Below are 22,841 nucleotides of genomic sequence, written 5' to 3'. Positions count from 1 at the left end.
CACGCATCACTATTTTTGTCTGTCGACACCCTTTTGTCTTAACCAATGGTCTCGACAAACAACTTACGGAACTCTAGAAATTGGAACAACTAAACTGATTTTCAATACCTAAGGGTTGTCAGTTATTTTACAACTCGAAAATCTTTAAGTATATAAAAAGATAACTGACTGTCTGAATGACACATCGCCCAGCCCAAACTAATGGGGCTAGTCAATAAATGACGTATGATATATAATGTTAAAAGTTTTTGAAACGCCATCTCCTTCATGACTTATGACTTGGCAATTTCTTTCTTAACATTCTCGATGGTCCACGCAGGCCGGGTGGGGGCTAGCGATGCCCCGTGCGCTCGACTTCATACCCGCGCATTCCTTACTTCTGACCCACGCGCACGACTTCACACCCACGCAGTCCTTTCCCCCCGTCGCCTGCATATCATGGGATGTCATCAACGAACTTGCCATTATAGTCAATATAATAAATTATGGTGATTGGTTTTTAAAGATATTTTTTTCATATCATGACTCATCATCATAATTGACAACCCATATTCAGCTCTCAGTTGAGCACGAGTCTCCTCTCAGAATGACAGGGGTTAGATCAATAGTCCACCACGCTGGTCTAATGAGGATAGGTAGACTTCACACACCTAGAAAATTAAGAAAGTTCTAAGGTTTCCTCACGATGTTTTTTCTTCACCGTTTGAGACGTGATTTCTTTAAATGCACATAACAGCATATAACACATATGTCCGCACCAGTCATGATTTAAAATATTAATATTGTAAATAATTTTTAGACTTTAGTTTAAGACAGTTGCATGCGGTGTTTACCTATAAATAGATTTGCATTTTATCTTTCTTCTCCTTGCATTTATGTTTAATAATTGTATTAATTGTATGTCTGTTGGTAAACCAAATAAAGAGAAAAAAAAAATATGCTCCGGACCGATTTCAAACCTACGCCCTCCGAATCGAAAGCCAAGGTTATATCCAAAATCCAAAAAATATATTCTTAGCTTGACGAGCATGCCTTAGTTAGTAGTTGGTATAAAACTCTTACGTAAGAAGCGAATTAGGAATTACGTGAATGGTTCTATTTCTGTATGTTTACGTGTTTACGTCTTCTGTATGTTTACGTCAACGAAGCCTTTACAAACGAGAAAGAGCTGTTTACTGGAAAAATTCAAAACTCTTTTGCTTCGTTTGTTGTCAGGGATACTTTGTGATAAAAATAAGCAATGGGCAGGACTCATTTTTATTATCTATACAAAAATAATTCGCTATACAGGGTGCTCGGGAGTATGTCTCATAACTCTGGGGTTATATTCTTTACAGAAAATTAATTGAAAATTTTCAAGGAACATTGACTGTGTTCTTAAAGTAATATTCTTGGGGTAAATAACATTTCTTTGGTAAATAGATCTTCAAAAACGCTTTTTTATAATTATGACGTCGCAAAGATAGATAAAGGCGTGTGTTACATGGTTAGTCGGAATAATTTGAACTACTTTGTATGAAAACATAAAATGTTTTTATTTTTAGTTAAAAAAAATATTATTTATGCAGTTCGGCTCCCGTAAATGGACTCGTCAACACATTGAAGTTATGGGAAATACTCCCGAGCCACCTATATAGTAGTCATATCTTTTTTATTTTTAGCTCTTGACCGCAATCTCACCTGATGTTAAGTGACGATGCGGGCTTACTTGGAACAGGTAGAAGCTTACCTACCATAGCTCTGACATCACACCATATTGCTTAATCACTTGGCTATACCTACTGCTTTGCCGGTAGAGTATCTCCAACTTTCCAACTCAACAAAACCCCAATATTTCAGGATTTGAACCAAGAACCATATTATGATCCGATAGGGTAACAACTTGGTCGCTAACTGTGGGCCTCATAAGAAGGCTCAGAGTCACACAGCGGGCGATGGAACGAGCTATGTTAGGAGTATCTCTGCGTGATCGAATCAGAAATGAGGAGATCCGCAGAAGAACCAAAGTCACCGGCATAGCTCAACGAGTTGCGAAGCTGAAGTGGCAGTGGGCGGGGCACATAGTTCGAAGAGCCGATGGACGTTGGAAGTGCTGGAATGGCGACCCCGCCTAGTAAGCGCAGTGTTGGTCGACCCCCCACCAGGTGGACTGACGACATCAAGCGAGTCGCAGGGATTCGCTGGATGCAGGTGGTTCAGTATCGTGATGTTTGGAAGTCCCTACAAAAGGCTTATGTCCTGCAGTGGACATCCATCGGCTAATATGATGATGATATGATGATATTAATTAATCAACAGTAAATTTTCATTTCCTAGTAACACAGTCAGCTACCAGAATCAAGAATTTTCGTAAATAAAAAATTTGATCGTCTCATCGAGATGAAGCTACTCACGAAAAAATAGCTTGTTAGTAATCAGTTGTAAAGAATATTCTAGGGATCCCTGACTAATCCGTAAATAGGGTAACCACGTCACAACGAGAGAGTCAATAAATAAACACCTTTAAAATAATAGACCTTAACAAAATGTTTAGCAAGCGTCACTTTATTACAAGCAAAGTTGCATACACAGGTCTCCATTTTTCACCCACCGTCGTATGCTTACAAACGATCACTTCCCGGGCCTGCAAAGCTTTCCTTCCTAATGGCATTCGTGCCAGCGATGAATAATCGAGCCAGTTATTAGCCGATAAGCGAAACCGGGATAAATCAATACGGTATTGAGTGACTCGTCGGGTTTCTAATTGAAATGTTTCGGGCGGTAGTTTCATAAATCATGGCGCGCGACACGGATATAGATACACTGAAATAGGCGCAGTGACAAAATTGCATCATTAGCGGAAACTTATTTTGTTCACGCAGAACTCCGACTTTTTATTAATCTTTATTTTTTTTATTCTAAGTTAGCACTTGACTAGGATCTCACCTGATGGTACGTGATGATGCAATCTAAGATGGAAGCGGGCTAACTTGTTAGGAGGATGAAAATCCACACCCCTTTCGGTTTCTACTCCTCTCAGAATACGAAGGGGTTATGCCAATAGTCTTTAGTCCATCCCGCTGGCCCAATGCGGATTGGCAGATTTCACACACTTAGATAATTAAGTGTGCAGATTTCCTCACGATGTTTTTCCTTCACCGTTTGAGACACGTGATATTTAATTTCTTGTAATGCACATATAACAGAAAAGTTGGAGGTGCATACCTCAGACCGTGTTCGATCCTGGAATCGGAGGCAGAAGTCATAGCCACTGAGCTGTCACCCCCCTAGTCACTCATCCGTGATATTCTCAGAAGGTACATGACAAATGAACATAAAGCTCTTCCAGTATTTCCTAATTCAACGTATGTGTTTCGCGAACTCGTCTAAGTGTGAAAGGTGAAAAATGTCGCACTTGCCGGTGATTTTTCATACGGCACTCTGCAGTGGAGCTAATACGCGCTCTTTGTGAGCTTATGAGAGATTGATGCAACGGTTGAGCCTTTTGTTGGGTACTGGGGCATGGTGGAGTGTCATATGATTGTTATGCTACATAGATACTTTGATGACTAGGGTTCGAATAAGGTAGATATAATACATAGATTTTTATTCTACATGTTTATAATAAGTCTTGCTTTTTTAGGGTTCCGTACCTGTAAGGTCCCTTGTCCTTACTGTAATAGCAGTGAGTCACCGTCTCACCACTACACTATTATACACTATAATGGCCAGCAACACACGTCCGCCTTATATCGATGCCTGAGACAGACTGCTCGCTTTCTTCCACTACCGGTGTATATACACAAACACTACAGTACCCAAAGGGTAAAACGGGATATTACTAAGGTACCGCTGTCCGTCCGTCAGTCACCAGCAGGCTAATTCACTAAGTTTAACGTACGTTAGTTTACGTATAGACAATTGAGATTCTATGTAACAAATGGCTACTTATACTACGTATACTTGGCTGGTGGGAGGCTTCAGCCGTGGCTAGTTACCACCCTACCGACAAAAACGTTCCGCCAAGCGATTTAGCGTTCCGGTACGATGTCGTGTAGAAACCGAAAGGGGGTGGGGATTTTCATCCTCCTCCTAACAAGTTAGCCCGCTTTCATCTTAGACTGTATCATCACTTACCATCAGGTGTAATTGTAGTCAAGGCTAACTTGTAAAAAAAAAACAAAAAGTCATCCGGTGCCTACTGACAACCCTTCGTGGATATAATGCAGTAGGTAGATGTCATTTGTCAGTTGACTAGCTGACGCCACGCGGCTTCACCCACGTGGTTCCCGTTCCCGTAGGAATACGGGGATAAAATATAGCCTTTCTCGATAAATGGGCTATCTAACACTGAAAGAATTTTTCAAATCGGGCCAGTAGTTCCTGAGATTAGCGCGTTCAATCAAACAAACTCTTCAGCTTTATTTAGTATAGATTTGATATTTGTTTTAAAAGGTTATTAATAAACACCAATTAGTGAACAGGCCGTGATAAGCCGTGATAATAGACGGTTGAAATTTTCACAGGTAATGTATTAATAAAATAACCAATGTAAATAAAATAAATATTTAAGTATACAAAAAACGTGATGGTTTGCGTGGTTTTGCATATTTGCTCTATATTAATAAGGGTTTAGACTTGATGGCTTAGCACACCATGGTTTGCTACGTTCAATATTTTATCCGATTCAGCATGAATACTATGTACAAAGTTTGATCAGTATGGTCAAAAATATTTTTTTTTGTTCCTAGTACTAAATTTATTTGCTAATAAACTAAAAATAACCAGAGACCTTACAAAATGGAAGGTGCATTTATAAGGAATTAATATCGAAACTGTCCGGGCAAGAAATTGTTTGACGCCGCAACAAAAGGAGGTTAGGGGTTGTTTCCAGCTAGATTTTAATTAAAATCTGTATTAATTATTATGTAAAACGGTGGTTTTATACAAACTCTTTTGTGATTAGCGTCTGCTACACTGTTTCAACCGCTTATTTCTCATTCTCGTTGAAATATGGGATAAAATATAGCCTACCATCATATCAGCCGATAGACGTCCACTGCAGGACATAGGCCTTTTATAGGGACTTCAAAACATCACAATACTGAGTCACCTGCATCCAGCAAATCCCTGCGACTCGGATGATGTCGTCAGTCCACCTGGCGGGCAGTCGACCAACACTGCGTTTACTAGTGCCGGGTCGCCATTCCAGCACTTTGGGACCCCAACGTCCATCGGCTCTTCGAACTATGTGCCCCGCCCATTGCCACTTCAGCTTCGGAACTATTGAGCTATGTCGATGACTTTGGCTCTTCTGCGGATCTCCTCACTTCTGATTCAATCACGCAGAGATACTCCTAACATAGCTCGTTCCATCACTCGCTTTGAAGACTCTCAGCCTTCTTATGAGGCCCATAGTTAGCGACCAAGTTAAGCATATTTATATTTTCTTGGTCGCTAAATATAGCCTATATATAACATATTAAAATAACATACCTTTCTATCAGCAAAAGAATTTTCAAAATCGGTTTAGTACAACCAGGGATTACCTACAACCTCCATAAATTTTACCTCTTTATAATACCTATAATATAGAATACGAAGGCAGTACTCGTAAAATATCTTCCTACCTAGTAACTTGGCATCAATCCAGTACCCTAATTGGGGTAACGAAGGTAATAAAGTTATATCACGATTATTTTGAAATACTAGACATTTATATAAGCTTACTATAGTCCATCTAGTAGGCAGGTAATGTTTATTACCGGATTTGCGCTTGGCAATAGTCCAGATCTGTCAACACATCGCTAATGTGATAATTTAAGGCTATACAGTATACGATTATGGAGTTAGATCTGAATTCTAAATTGATATTTTAAAGAGGTAAGATTTGTGTTTTTGTCACAAAAATCTCCGAAACTCGACGTTCTCCGTGGCGAAGTGGTGTGCGCGGTGGATTTACAAGACGGAGGTCCTGGGTTCGATGCCCGACTGGGCCGATTGAGGTTTTCTTAATTAGTCCAGGTCTTGCTGGTGAGAGGCTACGGCCATGGATAGTTACCACTCTTACTACGATGTTGTTTAGAAACTGAAAGGGGTATGGATTTTCATCCTTCTAACAAGTTAGCCCACTTCCATCTTAGATTACATCATCACTTACCATCAGAAGATTGCAGTCAAGGGCTAACTCAACTCGTAAAGAATTAAAAAAAGTCTTTGCCGGTAGGATGGTAGCCACAGCCGAAGCCTACCACCATACCAGACCTGAGCCAATTTAGACCCAAGCTAGGATTCAAACCCAGGACTCTCTATTGTGATTCACATTGTTAACAACTGCGCCAGAACGGTCGTCAAAAACAAACAAACTTCAAGCTTCTACACTGAGAAAAAATCCATACTTAAAATACGTAGCAAATCAGACACTATTAGACTTATAACTTATGTTATAATTATGGTATACAAGCTCCTTATGTACATGGTGTTGCTTCTAAATGGCACAGTAAGCTGCATCATTATTAAGTATACGGCATCTATTGTACGTATGCTGCACCTGTATTATAATAATAACCTTTATTCAGACAACTTAGTATTTTATATAGTTTCTAAATCTAAGGTTACACCAGCAACTTTGTCTGTTTGCCCAACTTTGGCAAAGGCCTCCTCCATTTCTTTCCATTTAGGTCGGTTCAACGCCTTCCTTGTCCACGCCTCCCCTGCTACAGCCTTTTTTTCGTCCTCCCCATCTTCGGAACTGTCTGCCTCGATTTCTTTTACTGTTTCTTGGGTCAATTAATTTCTGTATTCTCCAACTGAACAAATACAGAAATTGATGCTGCACCTGTATAGTAAATAGTAATGTGCAAGCTCCTAAGCTTAACATTAAGTAGCTTAGTCAGTCAGCTTATTCAAGACAGGTTCTTACCATAAATCATTTATTTACCTTTACGTAGGGTCATACCTTCTTCCACGCAACGTTAATAAAATGATCGCGGCCGAAATTCCAAAACAGAAGGGGCTAATAAATTTGCATGCGAAATGAATTTACTTAGGGATGATGAAATACATAATATAAATTATTTACAAGGAAATTGAGTCCGTGCGTCACTCCAATTAACATACCAACATGGATGGTGCTATGCGGTAAAGAAAAAAATAATTAATTACTAATATACAATGAATAAGAAATTTATGAAAGTTGTCTAAATATTAAGATGGATGATAGCACCCTATCGAAGGCACCATATTATACTATGGAAATAAAATTAATTTTCGCTAATAAGCCTATTTCCAGTTAGCTAGCCAGTAACTGTAAAACCTATCTACTAACGCTTTATATTCCAGAAAATAAAGAGTTTTTTCGGGTACTAATTAAATAAAGAGTAGGTACTTAAATAGTCGCGGACTAAGCCGCAACTTTTTTTAATCAATTCTAGTAAAGTAAACTTTACCCGCAAGCTGTAGTTGTAGCGATGTTATGTAACGATATTTTAAAATTTTAAAGCGCTGGTTTGAAATTCGTCTATCTGTCTAAAACTATTATATAAATTACACCAGTTTTGTTTTATATATTTTAACCGGATTGTAAAATTACAATTTTTGTTTTTATATATTTTAACCGGTTTGTAATATTACAACTATATTAATAAAATAAAATTTTGACAGGTATTTGTTAAATAGTTTAGTGCTGTAATTTTTTAACCGTGAAAATAATATTATTTCTATGTCCAAAGAGCCTTGCGCATCGAAAAAAAACTTGCTGATTATTTACAAATCTCAAGAATAGATAAAGAAAGCTTTACAAATCTCATGTGTAGTTTTTCCGGAATCGCGGACATACTAACATACAATACATACATAGTTGATAAGTAAATCACTTGGTTCAGTTCTGCATAAAGCGCTTCCAATTAACAACGGTGTGACAAATTAATGTTACCGTTGTGTGCTACGAGTATATCAGACTTATGCAAAGGCGTGCCGCCATTATTATATTGACCCAACGACGAATATTTTATATTACCCAAGTTTTGGGTAAAATTTGCGGAACTTACCACATTTTTCATTCCACAAATAAAATTAAATGGAATTCCAAGTATAGTTTACCTTTGAAACGTCAAATTGTAGAGAGACTCGCTGCAGCTTAAATTAACCCTTAATTTAAATTTACCCTCTATTTAATAATTAAATTAAATTAATTATAAAATCGATCCTAATATCGTACAGTTACGAGACAAAGCATTTCAAACTGTACTAGCAAGATTTGAAACATTTGATGCTAGTGGACTCCCTTGACTTATTCATATTTATATTTAACGCCTATTTAAATTTTCCTAATTTAATACCTGCAATATTTAGCCTGAGCTTGGATTCGAAACTACAGCATTACCTACGAAACGCAATAAAGACTGTTGTCATAACAGTGAAATTCGCTCAGGATGATAGAAATATTCCACAGGCAAACTGTATGATTGCTAAACTGTGGTATTAGTTTGAACGATATGATATAGAAGTTTGGAAATGTTTGTCTTTCATAGCGAGCGTGTAACCGAATCCATCAGCGACGTGGAGATTTACTATTTGCCAATGAGGCTTTGGACCATGAGATGAGGCTCTTGAGGAATTTGAATCTTTCCTTTCGTCCAACAAATTCTCAGTCCTTTCAAAAAATTTTGTAGTTTAATTTTTTTTTTATTCTTTCCAAGTTAGGAATCATCACTTACCATTAGGTTACAATCTCACCTAATGGTAAGTGATGATACAATACAAAATAAAAGCGGGCTAAATTGTTAGGGGTAGAATGAAAATCCACACCCCTTTCGGTTTCTACACGACATTGTACCGGAATGCTAAATCGCGTGGCGGTACATCTTTGCCGATAGGTTGGTAACTAGCCACGGCCGAAGCCACCCAACACCGTGCTTCGAAGAGCACATTAAGGCGTCGGTCCCTGTCATTATTTTTAACAACGATTGATGATTTTCTCAATGATAACGATACTTGGAGGATAATAGATATATTAGATCAGATTCCACCTTCACCCAGGAAGTATAAATAAAAGAAATCGCAATGATTTTGTTGACTCTTCTCAATACAACCTGCTTTCCAGTGGTAGTCTTCACAAATAGTCCAACTTGACGTTTTAAAAATGCTTGTAAACTATGCCTACTTGAAATAAATGAATTTAGATTTTGATTTTTTTATTACAGATCTAATGAGAAATATTATCAGTTTCAGCTTTTGGAGCAACGTTATGGAGCTAAGCTCCCTTCTAGAAGGACTTCCTCTTTGCAGGAAAAAAATATTTTTATTTATACTTATAATAAATCTGTAGAGAGGTCAATTCTGTACATGAAATATATTTCCAAAAAAACTGTAAGGTCACCCTTTAGTGATCGATACTGATGCCAAAAATGAAATCAGTATATTTTTTGTCTGTCTGTATATTTGTTATAGAAACAAAAATTACTCGACGGATTTTAACGAAACTTGGTACTTTTCTTCATACTCCTCGGCAGGTTATCGTATGCTTTTCATCACGCTACGATCAATAAGAGCAGAGCAATAAAGGGAAATGTTGGGAAAACGGAAGAAATTACTCCATTTTTACAGTGATACTACTGTAAGGGCTGGATTAAAGAGGTCTAAGGGCGGACGAAGTCGCAGGCGTCCGCTAGTATAAAATAATTATATTTACAATAACAAATGAAGACTATTTTAACTGTCGTTAAAATAGGTTGATGATAATGATAATAGCGTGTGCATGTGACAATGTTGCTAATTGTCAACTTTATTTTGACTTTTACTTTGTCCCCTTTGCTATGTATCTTTACATATCTAAGTCAATGTCCTCTTAGAATATCTACGTTACATGGCTTAGTATAATGTCTGGACAAACATTAGCTTTCTGTTCAACTATTAATAGTATTATAATGCTATGTTGATTTATAACACAACTCAATGTATTGCAAAGCTGTAAAAGCAATGAGCGGGGCACGTAGTTTGAGGAGTTGATGGACGTTGGAGTCCCTAAATTCTGAAATGGCGACTCTCTGACCGGATAGTGTAGCGTTGGATTCCCCACTAGGTGGACCGTTGACATCAAGTAGGATTAAGGGCTGACGGCTCTGAACCGTGGTGTAGAACGCCCTCTCAAGGTCTCATGACCTACGTCCATTAGTAAAACTTCCATTGGCTCATAATAATTATGAAAAATAAATGATATATTATTGAATATTATAAGACGCCGGCGAAGTTGACCATGTGAAGTTTTTTACAAATCCGAACGATTTTTCCCGCAAAGGTAAACGCCTTTATGTTTTATTTATTCTTTACAAGTTAACCCTTGACTACAATCTCTCCTGATGGTAAGTGATGATGCAATCTAAGATGGAAACGAGCGAACTTGTAAGGAGGAGGGTGAAAATCCACACACCTTTCGGTTTCTACATGACATCGTACCGGAACGTTAAACTTGGCGGTGCGTCTTTGCTGGTAGGGTGGTAACTAGCCACGGCCTAGGCCTCCCACCAGCCAGACCTAGACCACGTTGCTCAGTGATCTTCTATATCTTGCAATAAAAGTCTTATTGAATTCGGTCCAGCCGTTTCAAAGATAGCCCGGACAAACAGACAGACAGACAAACATTTTAAAAACGCTTGTTTATGTTTTGGTATCATCATGTCATCAGAGACAGACACTTTATTTTTAGGGTTCCGTAGCCCATTAATCCAGGAAAAGTTAGTCCATGGATCCACCAGCTAAGCAACAGTTTCTTGAGATTTTGGTCCCAACTACGAGTAAGCGAAAGCTTCTTGATATTTTGGTCGAGTCAGTTAAATTATAAACAAGAGAGTATAAAAAACAAATTAGTTATACGCTATTAAAACTTTACATACAACCTCTTACGTATTAATAGCTGTGTAACAGGCCTGCCTTTACACCCTACGTCATGTTTATGACACGTCAATATTTTTGTATGCTTTATGACGTCATAACACTTGGATGTAACACGAAATTCGGTGCTGTAACTCGTCAGTAAAATGATACCGTATTAGTGTCGTAAAAGACGGCCTTTGATACAAATGTTTGTTGATATTATATTTTTCGGTAGGCTTTTGAATACAGACTAATCAATTATACGAGTATCATAATATGAAGAACCTACTAGTAGAACCCACCCGCGTAGTTCCCGTTCCCGTGAGATGCAATCAAGGGCTAACTTGTAAAGAATAATAAAAAAAATACTTACTAAACTCGCCAACCTGCATCGGAACAGCGTGGTCTGGGCCGCTAAAGCAGCCCGATAATGATACATGTATTCCTTGCATACTCTACAGCGTGTTATCTATTTTTAACCCCCGACGAAAAAAGATGGTTGTTATAAGTTTGACGTATCTGTCTGTCTGTCTGTTTGTCTGTCTGTCTGTCAGTCTGTCTGTGGCACCATAGCTCCCGAACGGATAAAGCGATTTCAATTTATTTGTTTTTGTATATAAGGACGAGTGATCTTAGACATGTCTGGGAAAATCACTTGAGCCGTTTAAAAGTTGTGGGGGTAAAAGTGAGGAAGGACAACCGAATGTCTGCAAATATACTCGAGTGTGGTCTCAAATCAAAGCGCACTGAAAGAAAATATTGATGACTTGATCCAAAGTGTAATTAATAATTTCATGACATTCGGGGGTTTTACAAAATATTCAATTTTATTGATTTGTTTATTGTTGTGTGGTCCATCAGAGATGGCATAGACTATACCATAGTAGTAATAATATAACTCAAATTTAAATATAGATAGTCAGTTCTGCATAACGCCGTAGTTTAGTGCAAGATCACGTTTTGAAGCTCGGAAAGCAAAGGGACGTGACCGGAAGTGGATCAAACCTTTATATAAAATCAATCGATGTCTAAATATTTTAGTAAACTCATTAAATAAGGTGATTACAAATATAAGAAAACTAATGTCGAACAAAGGTTATGATTCACAACACTTGTCAAGACAAGTTAATTAACAAATCAAACTGTAACCAAAATAAGACCCTAGAATGGCAGAGAATGACCTTGAGTGGAGTCACGTACTTGAGAACGATGTGTGTAGGGTTAAAGGATCCTTTGACAGTCGACTAACACTCCCCTTTTCCACTCAAGTCACTCTCCCCGCCTATCCAAAGTAACCCATAAAGAATTACACAACAAGAGATGTGGACGGCTCGAACGCCACGAGCACACTGAAGCCGACACTAGATCGAGCGACGTCATATCTGTCATAGACTACTATTTCCTACACTATTTATTAACAACATGTAAATTTAAAAGCGGCAAACGCAGCGATAACAAATATCATAATATTCTGTAGATATGACCTCTACCTTAGATTCAGAGGTTGTAGGTTCTAATCCGATCCGGGGCATGCACCTACAACTTTTCGTGACCGGAAGCGAATCAAACCTTTATATAAAATCAATCGATATTTAAAATAAAAAAGCTTCGTTTTATAAAAACGCTGCCGTGGGAACGTTGTGAATGCATTTGTTGTATTTTAACGTTCGATAAAAAAACTCTCGTGCGAATGGGGGCTGATACTTGTACTTGCCTAATAGTGATTATTTATGCAACTAACGTATGTTGGATTATTTTAGTTATACCACAATAATATTGTTTTAGTCGCCCCTTTAAAACCTAAGTTTAGACGCGCGTGACCATGGCGATAGCAGCTGGATATTTAGTTGCACAAAATGTTCGCAAACTTCCTTCTAATTGTATTATACAAGCGTTGAGTTGCATTTAAAACTTATATACAGCTGTTTAAGTTAAACAACCGTAATCTGTTATAACAAAACGATTATTAAACTTCATCATCATGATTATCAGCCTTTATCAGGCAAATACATTACCAGGGCTCACTCCTTATACAAAAGAGTATCATAATTAACAGCCCATATTCGACTCACTGTTGAGCACGAATTTACTTTCAGAATGAGTGGGGTTAGGCCTTAGTCCAACGTGCTGGCCAAATGCGGATTGGCAGACTTCACACACGCAGAGAATTAAGAAAACTCTCAGGTACGCAGGTATCCTCATGATGTTTTCCTTCACCGTTTGAGACACGTGGTATTTAATTTCTGAAATTCACATAACTGAAATGGAAACTGGATGTGCATGCCCCGGACCGGATTCCAACCTACGTTCCTCGGAATTGAAGGCTAAGGTCATATCTGCTAGGCTATCACTAAGAGAGGATATGGAGCTTTAATCCACCACGCTCCTCCATTGCGGTTTGGATAATGTTGACTTACTATTGAAAATAATAACCAGGACTGACGCCTTAACGTGCTCTAAGTATGGCATTACATATACCACCACTGCCTAACTCATGGGCTGAAAATGTTGTACTGAAAATTTCTTTAAAAAAAAAGGCTCACTATTTCATCCTGACCCAGGTCTCAAACCCAGAACCTTCCATGAACTGAAGCCTCTATATAACCACTACAGTAAACCACTGAACTAACGAAGCAGATTTTTTAAAAATGATATTTAAATAAGTAAGAAGTGTGTCGTAAGGAGCTTGCACTTTACTATTTAATATAGGTGCAGCATACGTACAATAGATGCCGTATACTTAGTAATGATGCAGCTTACTGTGCCGTTCAGAAGCAACACCATGTTATATAAAGAGCAACACCATGTTATATGTACAACATAGTGCCAGCTATAAGCGTAATAGTATCTGGTTCGCTACGTATTTTAAGTATGGCGCACTAGGAACTTTTTCTCAGTGTATTGATCTGAAATGTTTTGTTTAAAATAATCATTAGCACTAGCAGACGTTAAGAGGTTTACCCGCGTAGTACCCGTACCCGTGGAAATACGGAACCCATGTTACTTACAAGATATACCTTATGTGTTATGACGTCATAAACACAAACTTATCCTGTTTATAATATTAATACAGAATACTATAGCTTGGCAACTTCGTTCGTAACACTTCCGATGGCCCGCGCGGGCCGAGGGGCGTGTAGTGATGAATGAAAAACCCACCACTAATGCACCTCAATTCCCCGCACGCACGATTTCACACCCGCGCAATCTTTCCCCCATCGCCCGCTTATCATGGGAGTGTCATCAACAAACTTGCTAGACTATAAAGCGTGAGCTATATCGTGTTCTATGCTCTGTGGTAAGTGCCTACAGATAATATTCTATTCAAAATATTGAATTCGCAATAAACATCGCGTCTAGAGGTGTGCCGTTATATCGAATGTCAACGTATCAATGATAACTCATTGTAAAGCTTAGTTTACACTATTAGTACTGATTTTTACTGGCTCCGATTCCGGAGGTTGTGGGTTCGAATCCGGTCCGAGGCATGCACCTTAAATTTTTCAGTTGTGTGCATTTTAAGAAATTAAATATCAAACGGTGAAGGAAAATTCTCTGCATGTGTGAAGTCTGCCAATCCGCATTGGGCCAGCGTAGTAACCTAACCCCTCTTATTGTAAGAGGAGACTCGATCTCAGCAGTGAGCCGAATATGGGTTGATAATGATGATATATACAAACTTGCCATCTGCAGACTGCTTCTGAGGATTTGTAAAAAGAAAAATAAACTCAATATGTCATTGCCCGACCCAGAACTCGAATCCAGGAGTTTATGATCGGAAACAACTACATCTTGGGCACTTTTTTTTATTCTTTACAAGTTAGCCCTCGACTACAATCTCTCCTGATGGTAAGTGATGATGCAATCTAAGATGGAAGCGGGCTAACTTGTTAGGAGGAGGATGAAAATCCACACCCCTTTCGGTTTCTACACGACATCGCACCGGAACGCTAAATCGCTTGGCGATACGTCTTTACCGGTAGGGTGGTAACTAGTCACGAAGCCTCCCACCAGCCAGACCTGGACAAATTAAGAAAATCTCAATCTGCCCAGCCGGAGATCGAAGGACCTCCGTCTTGTAAATCCACCGCGCATACCACTGCGCCACGGAGGCCGTCAAATGGCACTACGTAATAATAATAATTATACTATTTTATATTATATAAGATGGCGGATTGTCAGACCACAGACAACGGTGATTGACAGCTTAAAAATAGTATTAATATTTTTTTAATAGTCTTTGCTTTGAATATTGTGACAGCGCGGTAGCACAGAGTGCATACTATATAGTATAAAAGTGAGGACGACATCACTTCACACAATTGGGGGTCGGACGTCACTAGGTAAGTTAGTCCGATCTTTTAAATTATACACTGATGAGTATAAGTCTTAATTTTAGAAATTCCTGTTTACAGTTTTAAATACGGCGTTACGACCACAGGACCCCATTGCGGTCGCCTGAGTGTCCTCAGAAATGTAGACCGACTGGTTTCCAGTCTCATCACTAGTAGAAATTAATCTACGTTCAAAAAGCAACCTTACCCTATTAGATATAATACCAAAATTCGCTTAAACTATAACACGATCGATCGATAAAAATAATATGCGTATAGTGTGTGTTTTATCGTGAAGTAATAAGGTTGGTTTTCCTTTTATCAAATATTTTTCATTGTTGTTTTAAAGTGATAATGAAGCGGATTACATCAAAGCTAAGTAGCGATTGCTGTTTAAAAGTTTGTTTCTATGTATCCAATTTCCTAAAATGTATTAAATTAATTAACATTGCTCATGTTATGATTGTTATCGAATAATTTAATTAAAGATCGTTAAAGTAAATTTAATTTATAATTTTACATTGTAAATGCATCGAGGTTCAGTTGTTACAAGATGGCGTGGTAAATTGAATTAAAATCAAAACTAACTAAGAATATTAACTAAAATAACTAATAAAATTATTTTAGAAAAGAGTTCAATGGTGTTTGTATGATCTCGTGACGAACAGATAGGTAAAAAAAAAATGTGAACAATTAATACCATCAGGGTTACCATAATATTCTAATACCTACCCTTTGGGCACAATGAGCCCAAAGTAATGAAATTCGAACGTTTCAGCAGTTTGCATTCTTTTTTAACCGACTTAAAAAAAAGGAGAAGGTCTCAATTCGACGTGATTTTTTTTATGTTTGTTACCGCATAACGTCCCGCAAAAAAACCCGCAGAAACTTTTAATTTTCTTGAATAAAAAAATGTCTTTAAACTTAATAGTGTAATCACTCAATTGATAGTTAGTGATTTATGAGTGTACTTCTTCTTTTTTGTATGTTTTAATTGATTTAATTAATTTTTATGTATTACTCTTTATATCTTTTATGATTATGATATTTTTTTTATGTATTACTTACTATCTTTTCTTATTTTAACTCTGCATCAAATTCATCAAAATTCGTCAAAAACGTTCCTAGTTCTTGTATGATTTAGTAAAAAACATAGGTGCAAAGTCTCACATTATTAATTATTAATAGAAAACGTATTCTGATTCGTTAAATTTCTAGGAAAACAGTGAAAAGGTGAGAAAACAATAAAAAATCAAAAACATACTGTTGCATTTTTTATTTCAGAACAATAAAAAAATGGCAAATTATATTCCCATGCAAAGAACGAAAAACACTATCATGCAAATATTACGTTTGTACATTAAAAATATCATTATTATATTTGTACAGATCATTAAAACAAATTAATTACCTATTTTTTCGTTGAAATAAATGATTATTATTATTATAACACACAAAAATACTTTCAATAATATAAGAATAAAATAAAATGCAAGCATATAACCTACAATACATTTAACTGATACAATATCAATTCTGTTGGAAACCAAAATAATTTATGACATACATTTATATCTTAACTACGGACGAAATGCATTTTGTAATTTGGACATCTAAGTTTTTATTGAAATTAAGGATATTTTTGCCATAAAAATTAAATAACTTTTAAAAATGATTAATAAAAACATTGGTTAAGAACTGCATAGATCATAATATCTGAATTATTACGTAGCCAAACTGAATTTGGAACAGAAATAAAATAATCCAAATAGAGCAGTATATTTTATGTGTTTAGAATAACTCGTTATACACTGATGAGAAGCATAATATAAGTAATCCGACATTATTGCAATAAAAACAGTACAAATATACGATTTTAAAATAAGTAATTTTAATATCATTGTACATTCAGTTTTTAATTAAGATTTTTATAAAAACGAATTATGTTTTTGCTACGTGCAAACTCTACAAATCTCCTAAGAAATGACTTGTGTTATAATTATTTCGTCAAAATTATTAAAAAATGCATTTTACTAAAGATTCTTTGATTTATTAAGATTATCACAGAATATTTTTTCTTCTATTATTAAAGAGATTTCAGTAAATCATTTACGCTATCTAATTATTATTATTATACTAAATCTTCGTTCGGAAATTTTAAATTTATTCGAAGTATTTTCACACAAATTCGTCGATATTACCAATTGTATTTTCATTTCAGTCTGAGACATTATTTATACTAATTGTATTGTACGCAAAACTGTCAATTTTGGATTTAATTTTAAAATTAGTTACTTAAGCTTATTTATGACAGTTTTGCGTACAACATAATTACGTTAAAAAGTTACTAAAGGATTTTTAAAATCTAATAAAATATGGAATTACTGTACACAATACAAAATTCGTTATGAACAGGGTCTATCTATAATATTATATGACTATAAGCAAAAAATAAATTTTTGACCTCATCCTAGCCCTCTACTATTTTTGAGCAATACTATACACTTCTATAATAACATAAACTAATAGAAATAATAATATTAACTACAAAAAAATCAGTTCCCAATTTTTTTTTTAACTTTTGGAGATGTTATTTCATCATATCAATGGTTGTTATAGACAAGCTTAAACATTTTATTTTATTACGTAACATAGAATCACGAAAGCCGACAAAAACAATTTTTTTTTTTTCTAAAAAATATTTTTTTTTTACTTTTTTCATAAATCTTGACTGATTATAAAGTCATGATAAATTCGTCATACGTAATAAGTTATCACTTGTCAATTCAACACAGATTTTACAGTAAGTTAGCGACATATTCATCGCCGAACTTAATAAACGGCGCGAAATTTTTTTTTTTTTTTTTACACGTGTACACCTAACCTAACATTCGTATTTACACTTCAGTCGCATATAGGAACATAATATATTACAATTACTATCTGTAATCAATAATGTCCATGTTTACACAAGCCTTATTGTATTTTTACACTTTCGCTACACATGCGTCGCTTGTGTCGTCTGGGTTCCATTACCTGAAATTAAAAAAGCCAAAATTATTTAAAATCGAAATAAAAATATCTGAGTAATCTCGTGTCAAGATGATTTTAATGATACTCGTGTAAACAGGCTCGACCGATTTTAGTGATTTTTATATTTGCTAGGTATGAGAATAATACAAGTTTACCGTCAAGAGCTGTGATAGCCCAGTGGATATGACCTTTGCCTCCGATTCCGGAGGGTGTGGGTTCGAATCCGGTCCGGGGCATGCATCTCCAACTTTTGAGTTGTGTGCATTTTAAGAAATTAAATATCACGTGTCTCAATCGGTGAAGGAAAACATCGTGAGGAAACCTGCATACCAGAGAATTTTCTTAATTCTCTGCGCGTGTGTAGTCTGCCAAACCGCATTGGGCCAGCGTGGTGGACTATTGGCCTAACCCCTCTCATTCTGAGAGGAGACTCGAGCTTAGCAGTGAGCCGAATATGGGCTGTGAAAAAAAAATGTATCGAAATATGGTTTTGGTAATTCTTTTGTATTTTTGTATAAAATAAATGTATTTTTGTAGTTGATTTTAGTATTTTTCTATAAAGGAAATGTATATTGCAGAACAATATACTTATAAGATTATAATTACAGTATAGTAGCCCTATTCTGTAACGATTTTTATAACTCGACAGGTGTAAGCTTATAATTAATCTCCATCTAATAACAGATAGAGATAAAGGCAAAACGTTACGTCATTATAGAATAAGGCTACAGTTACAATGGCATCTATGGAATATAATGCCTTTTATATTTTATTTTTACAACAAACACGCTCACTGCCATAATAATTATAAAATATACTTTGGTATTAAAGACTTTTACTACAACACACAGCTATACCAAGCAGATCATTGCTAGCTATAATTAGCAATGCAATAGCTAAAGCTAGCTAGCAATGCTATAACTATATTTGAAGTATAATCAAATACGAGTACATATCTAGCAAAATCTACCACTCAATTAAATTAACTTACTATTTCTCCTGACAATTACCAAAGTAGATATTCTGTACGGGAAATTTCCAACTGTCAAAAATAAATATACAACTTACAAACTTCCTTTCATGAAAATATTACTGATAAAAACACCCCTGTATATATATTTTATGTTTTTCAAAAATTAATGAAGCGCTAAAATTGTAAAATCTCGGAATCCCGGGCCAACCAGATCACCAGATCCAACCTGAGTCAATTTAGAAATTATATACTCCTCCTGACATAAAATGAATCATATTATGTTTATCTTCTCTTAACTTACACGAAACCACAAAATTTGTCATACGCCAGAAAAGTCGTGGCATGCACTTTTCACAATGCACAATACTATATAATTTATTTATTTAAAAGTAGATAGAACAGGTGTTTTAGGATTAAGTAGAAAAAGTGTGTAGATTATAATAATTATTATGCATTTTAGAAAACATCATGCTTAAATATAAAAAAAATGCTCAAATATGAATGCAATAAATAAATTTAAATCAATATAGATTAATATATAAAAAATATTTTAGTGCTGAATAAATTTTCCATGCTTTAAACTCGCCCAGAAATATAAAATAATCAATATGTATTCTATATTATTTATTCTATGATTTTTTTATACAAAGTGGCTAAAAACTGTATCGAAGATTAATCATCATGAACTTTTGATAACATAAAAAATAATATAATGATAGATTTTAAATTATTACTCATACTGAAAAAAGTAATCATTAATTTATCATTAATAATGGAGGTATTCAATAACGTTGCATTAGTTATTCTAAAAACGTTCCATTGCTCAAATCCGTGCTTAAACATTAAATATTATTACCATTGTAGTTTACCCTCGGTGCTATGTACCTGGTAGTGCTACGGAGTTACGAACGGCGGAGTACGGCGGCGGCGCCGGCGTGGCCGCTGGCTTCGCTGTGTGCACTTGGTTGTTGTAACCTGACAGGTAAACACAATCGTGAGAAAACTACTTCACTATGTACACTTGGTTATTGTAACCTACAGCACTAACCTGTAACGATGTTTTACAACTCTATAGTTTGTTATGAATTTGTCCTTTGGTTCTGTCTAACACTATAATACAAATAGAGAGAGAGATATAAGCCAACTCGAACCTCACAGTAGCGTTACAGAATAGCGCTACAGACAGGTACCTAAATACGATCGTGAATTAACAGCTTTGCTGTGTGTATTTGGTTGTTGAAACCTGACAGATAAATACAATCATTATTTAAACACTTCGCTCTGTGCACTTGGTTATTGTAACTTGACAGGTAAAAACAATCGTTAGGTAACCATTTCGCTATGTACACTTGGTTGTTGAAAGGTAAACACAATCGTGAATATAACTGTTTCGTTTTGTGCACTTGATTATTTTTACCTGACAGGTAAATACAATCGTAACGAAACCAAAACACATGTACCCGTCAACCCGAGTAGGACCAGCTTAATATGGTCGTAGAAATAAATAAAATAAATTAGCTTTTCAAGTAAGAAGATTATTGTAAAAATATTATTCTCACTTACCTATAGAACTATTTCTAAGATAAGGGTTGCCATAGGTTGCAGCATACCGCAAGTCCACGCCGATGTTGTTCTTAGGGCCCGTTTGGGCATACACTGGGACTTGACCTTGCGCTTGTGGGCCTAAAAGAAAGTTACAATTTTACAAGAGCTTTAAGGGTATGTGATTTTAGCATTAGAGAAAGAGATGTAACTGGTATGTAATATTCCTTGGCATATTAAGTTTGTTAATTGCTTAAGGTGCTGATAGACTTGAGCATTCACTTGTAATGAACATTCGTGCGAATGTTACATCACAGAAAAATACAAGAACATTTTAGCGAGCATTTTATCGAGCGTTCTGGCTAACATTCTAGCAAGTATATTTGCTTGGAATGAAAACATCGTATAGAACGTTCGTTAGAGGTTTACAGAAAAATACGAAAAAAATTAGCGAGAATTCTATCGAGCGTTCTGGAAGCATTTTAGCGAGCATTTGCTTGGAATGGAAACATCGTATAGAACGTTCGCTAGAACTTTCAAGGTGTTCGTAGCAATATTTGACTCTATGCTTGGCTCGACTCGATGTTCAGTTCGACAAATATAAAAACGGCGAATACTCAATGTTCTGTAACAAGTGAATGCTAAAGTTGATCAGCACTTAGCGCTACAAAGATATGTAGGAGTACCTTTCTAGCTTAAGTTATCCCTACTATTAAGTAATCTACACTACGATGTGGTTATCTGTACGAGTAATATAATACTATCTATTTGTAATATCTACCTATAATTTTAAAGAGGCAGTTTGTTGCAGGGGTAATCTTTGAATATACTGAACCGATTTAGAAAATTCATTTACCAATAGTTTATCAGGCTATATTTTGTACCCCACGGCAACGGGAACTAAGCGAACGGAACCGCAAGGCGTCCGCAAATAAAGTCAAAAAATAAAATCTTCCATAGCGCATTCGACCGTGTAAAATCATCGCTATTTCAGACGTTAATTTCTAGCTATTCAAAAAACACATACCTAGGTAATACTAATAATACCAAGAAGCTTACTTACATATAAATCTATATACTTATATATAAGTAAGCTTATATCCATAGATTCATATATAAGTCTTCTCTAGAGAATACAGATTATTTCATAATTTTATATTGAAATAGGTAAATTGAATCATAGTTTATTTTATATCAACTTACCTTCTCCAACAGGTAAGCCCAAATTGTTAATTGCGTCAGTTTCGTCGGATTTGTTCGTTCGTTTCAAAGAATTGTTCTGCGATCCATTGCCCGCTGACAATGGGAGTGTTGACGCGGTGTCGATGCTGCGCGTCAATGATCCTTGAAGAGATCTATTTCACCAAAACATAATAAAATGTCAAATTTGAATGACATCTTACTACCTACCTAGTAAACCTAGAAGAACTTTTGTCTTTTCCCTAAATAGCAGAATTTAAACATCGAAAATATCAATAAAAATATGAAGAAAATTAATTTCCTCTCGTACATTTTATATGGAACGGACTTTTTGACTTTTTGACAATATCTCGAAACTTTAATTTGCGAATTTTTACTTTTCATGATTTACCATCAAGTGATAGTTCCAGTCAAAGACAAAGACTGAGACTGTCGGGTAATTTACAATTTTTACAAAAAATAATGGTAATCTTACGAGAAAATTTTCCTCTAAACTTAAAAAAAATTCAGAGACTTTCTACATTATGAATGTTTCTAAAAATAACGAAATAAAATTTCAAATTTAAACAGAAATAATTACTAAAGGGAAATCTAGACTTCTATAGAAATACCACGCAATAAATTCGCGGATAATGAATCATTTACCTGTTCGTGGACGGCACCTCCAGTTGCGTAGGCGATTGAACCTTTAGGTGCGGCGGCGGCGCGTACCCCTGTGGGTAGTCATAGACGTACGCTGCGGGATTCTACGTAATAGAAAAAGAAAAATATATAAATACTAACCAATAACCGCGACTTCGTCCACCCCTAATATTGTTTAATCCGCAAAACTCATTCTTAGCTGACGTCTACTAACTATAAACTATGTCCCTGCCTAATTTGAACTTCCTCAATTAATCAAGCGGTTT

General features: G+C 35.9%; 1 protein-coding gene across 4 annotated transcripts in view; it reads right to left on the bottom strand.

Moving 5' to 3' along the window:
- Window positions 1-16,446: 16,446 nt before the first annotated feature.
- LOC112056691 (irregular chiasm C-roughest protein) overlaps window positions 16,447-22,841 on the bottom strand; it is a 117,098-nt gene continuing 110,703 nt past the window's right edge. For 3 of the 4 annotated variants that reach the window (XM_052887158.1, XM_052887160.1, XM_052887159.1), the window contains exons 16-20: window positions 22,579-22,679; window positions 21,937-22,088; window positions 20,755-20,874; window positions 20,077-20,166; window positions 16,447-18,221 (exon numbers count right to left, since the gene is read on the bottom strand). In XM_052887158.1, the coding sequence (XP_052743118.1) occupies window positions 18,184-18,221; window positions 20,077-20,166; window positions 20,755-20,874; window positions 21,937-22,088; window positions 22,579-22,679 (501 nt within the window). In that variant the 3' untranslated portion in view covers window positions 16,447-18,183. Of the gene's footprint in view, window positions 18,222-20,047; window positions 20,167-20,754; window positions 20,875-21,936; window positions 22,089-22,578; window positions 22,680-22,841 lie in introns of all 4 variants that reach the window. The other variant, XM_052887161.1, reaches the window with a different exon arrangement.

The sequence above is a fragment of the Bicyclus anynana genome, chromosome 18, assembly GCF_947172395.1.
Source record: "Bicyclus anynana chromosome 18, ilBicAnyn1.1, whole genome shotgun sequence".
In the NCBI taxonomy this organism is placed as follows: domain Eukaryota; kingdom Metazoa; phylum Arthropoda; class Insecta; order Lepidoptera; family Nymphalidae; genus Bicyclus; species Bicyclus anynana.
The sequence above is the reverse complement of the archived record's forward strand: the minus strand, read 5'-3'. Positions and strand labels throughout refer to the sequence as shown.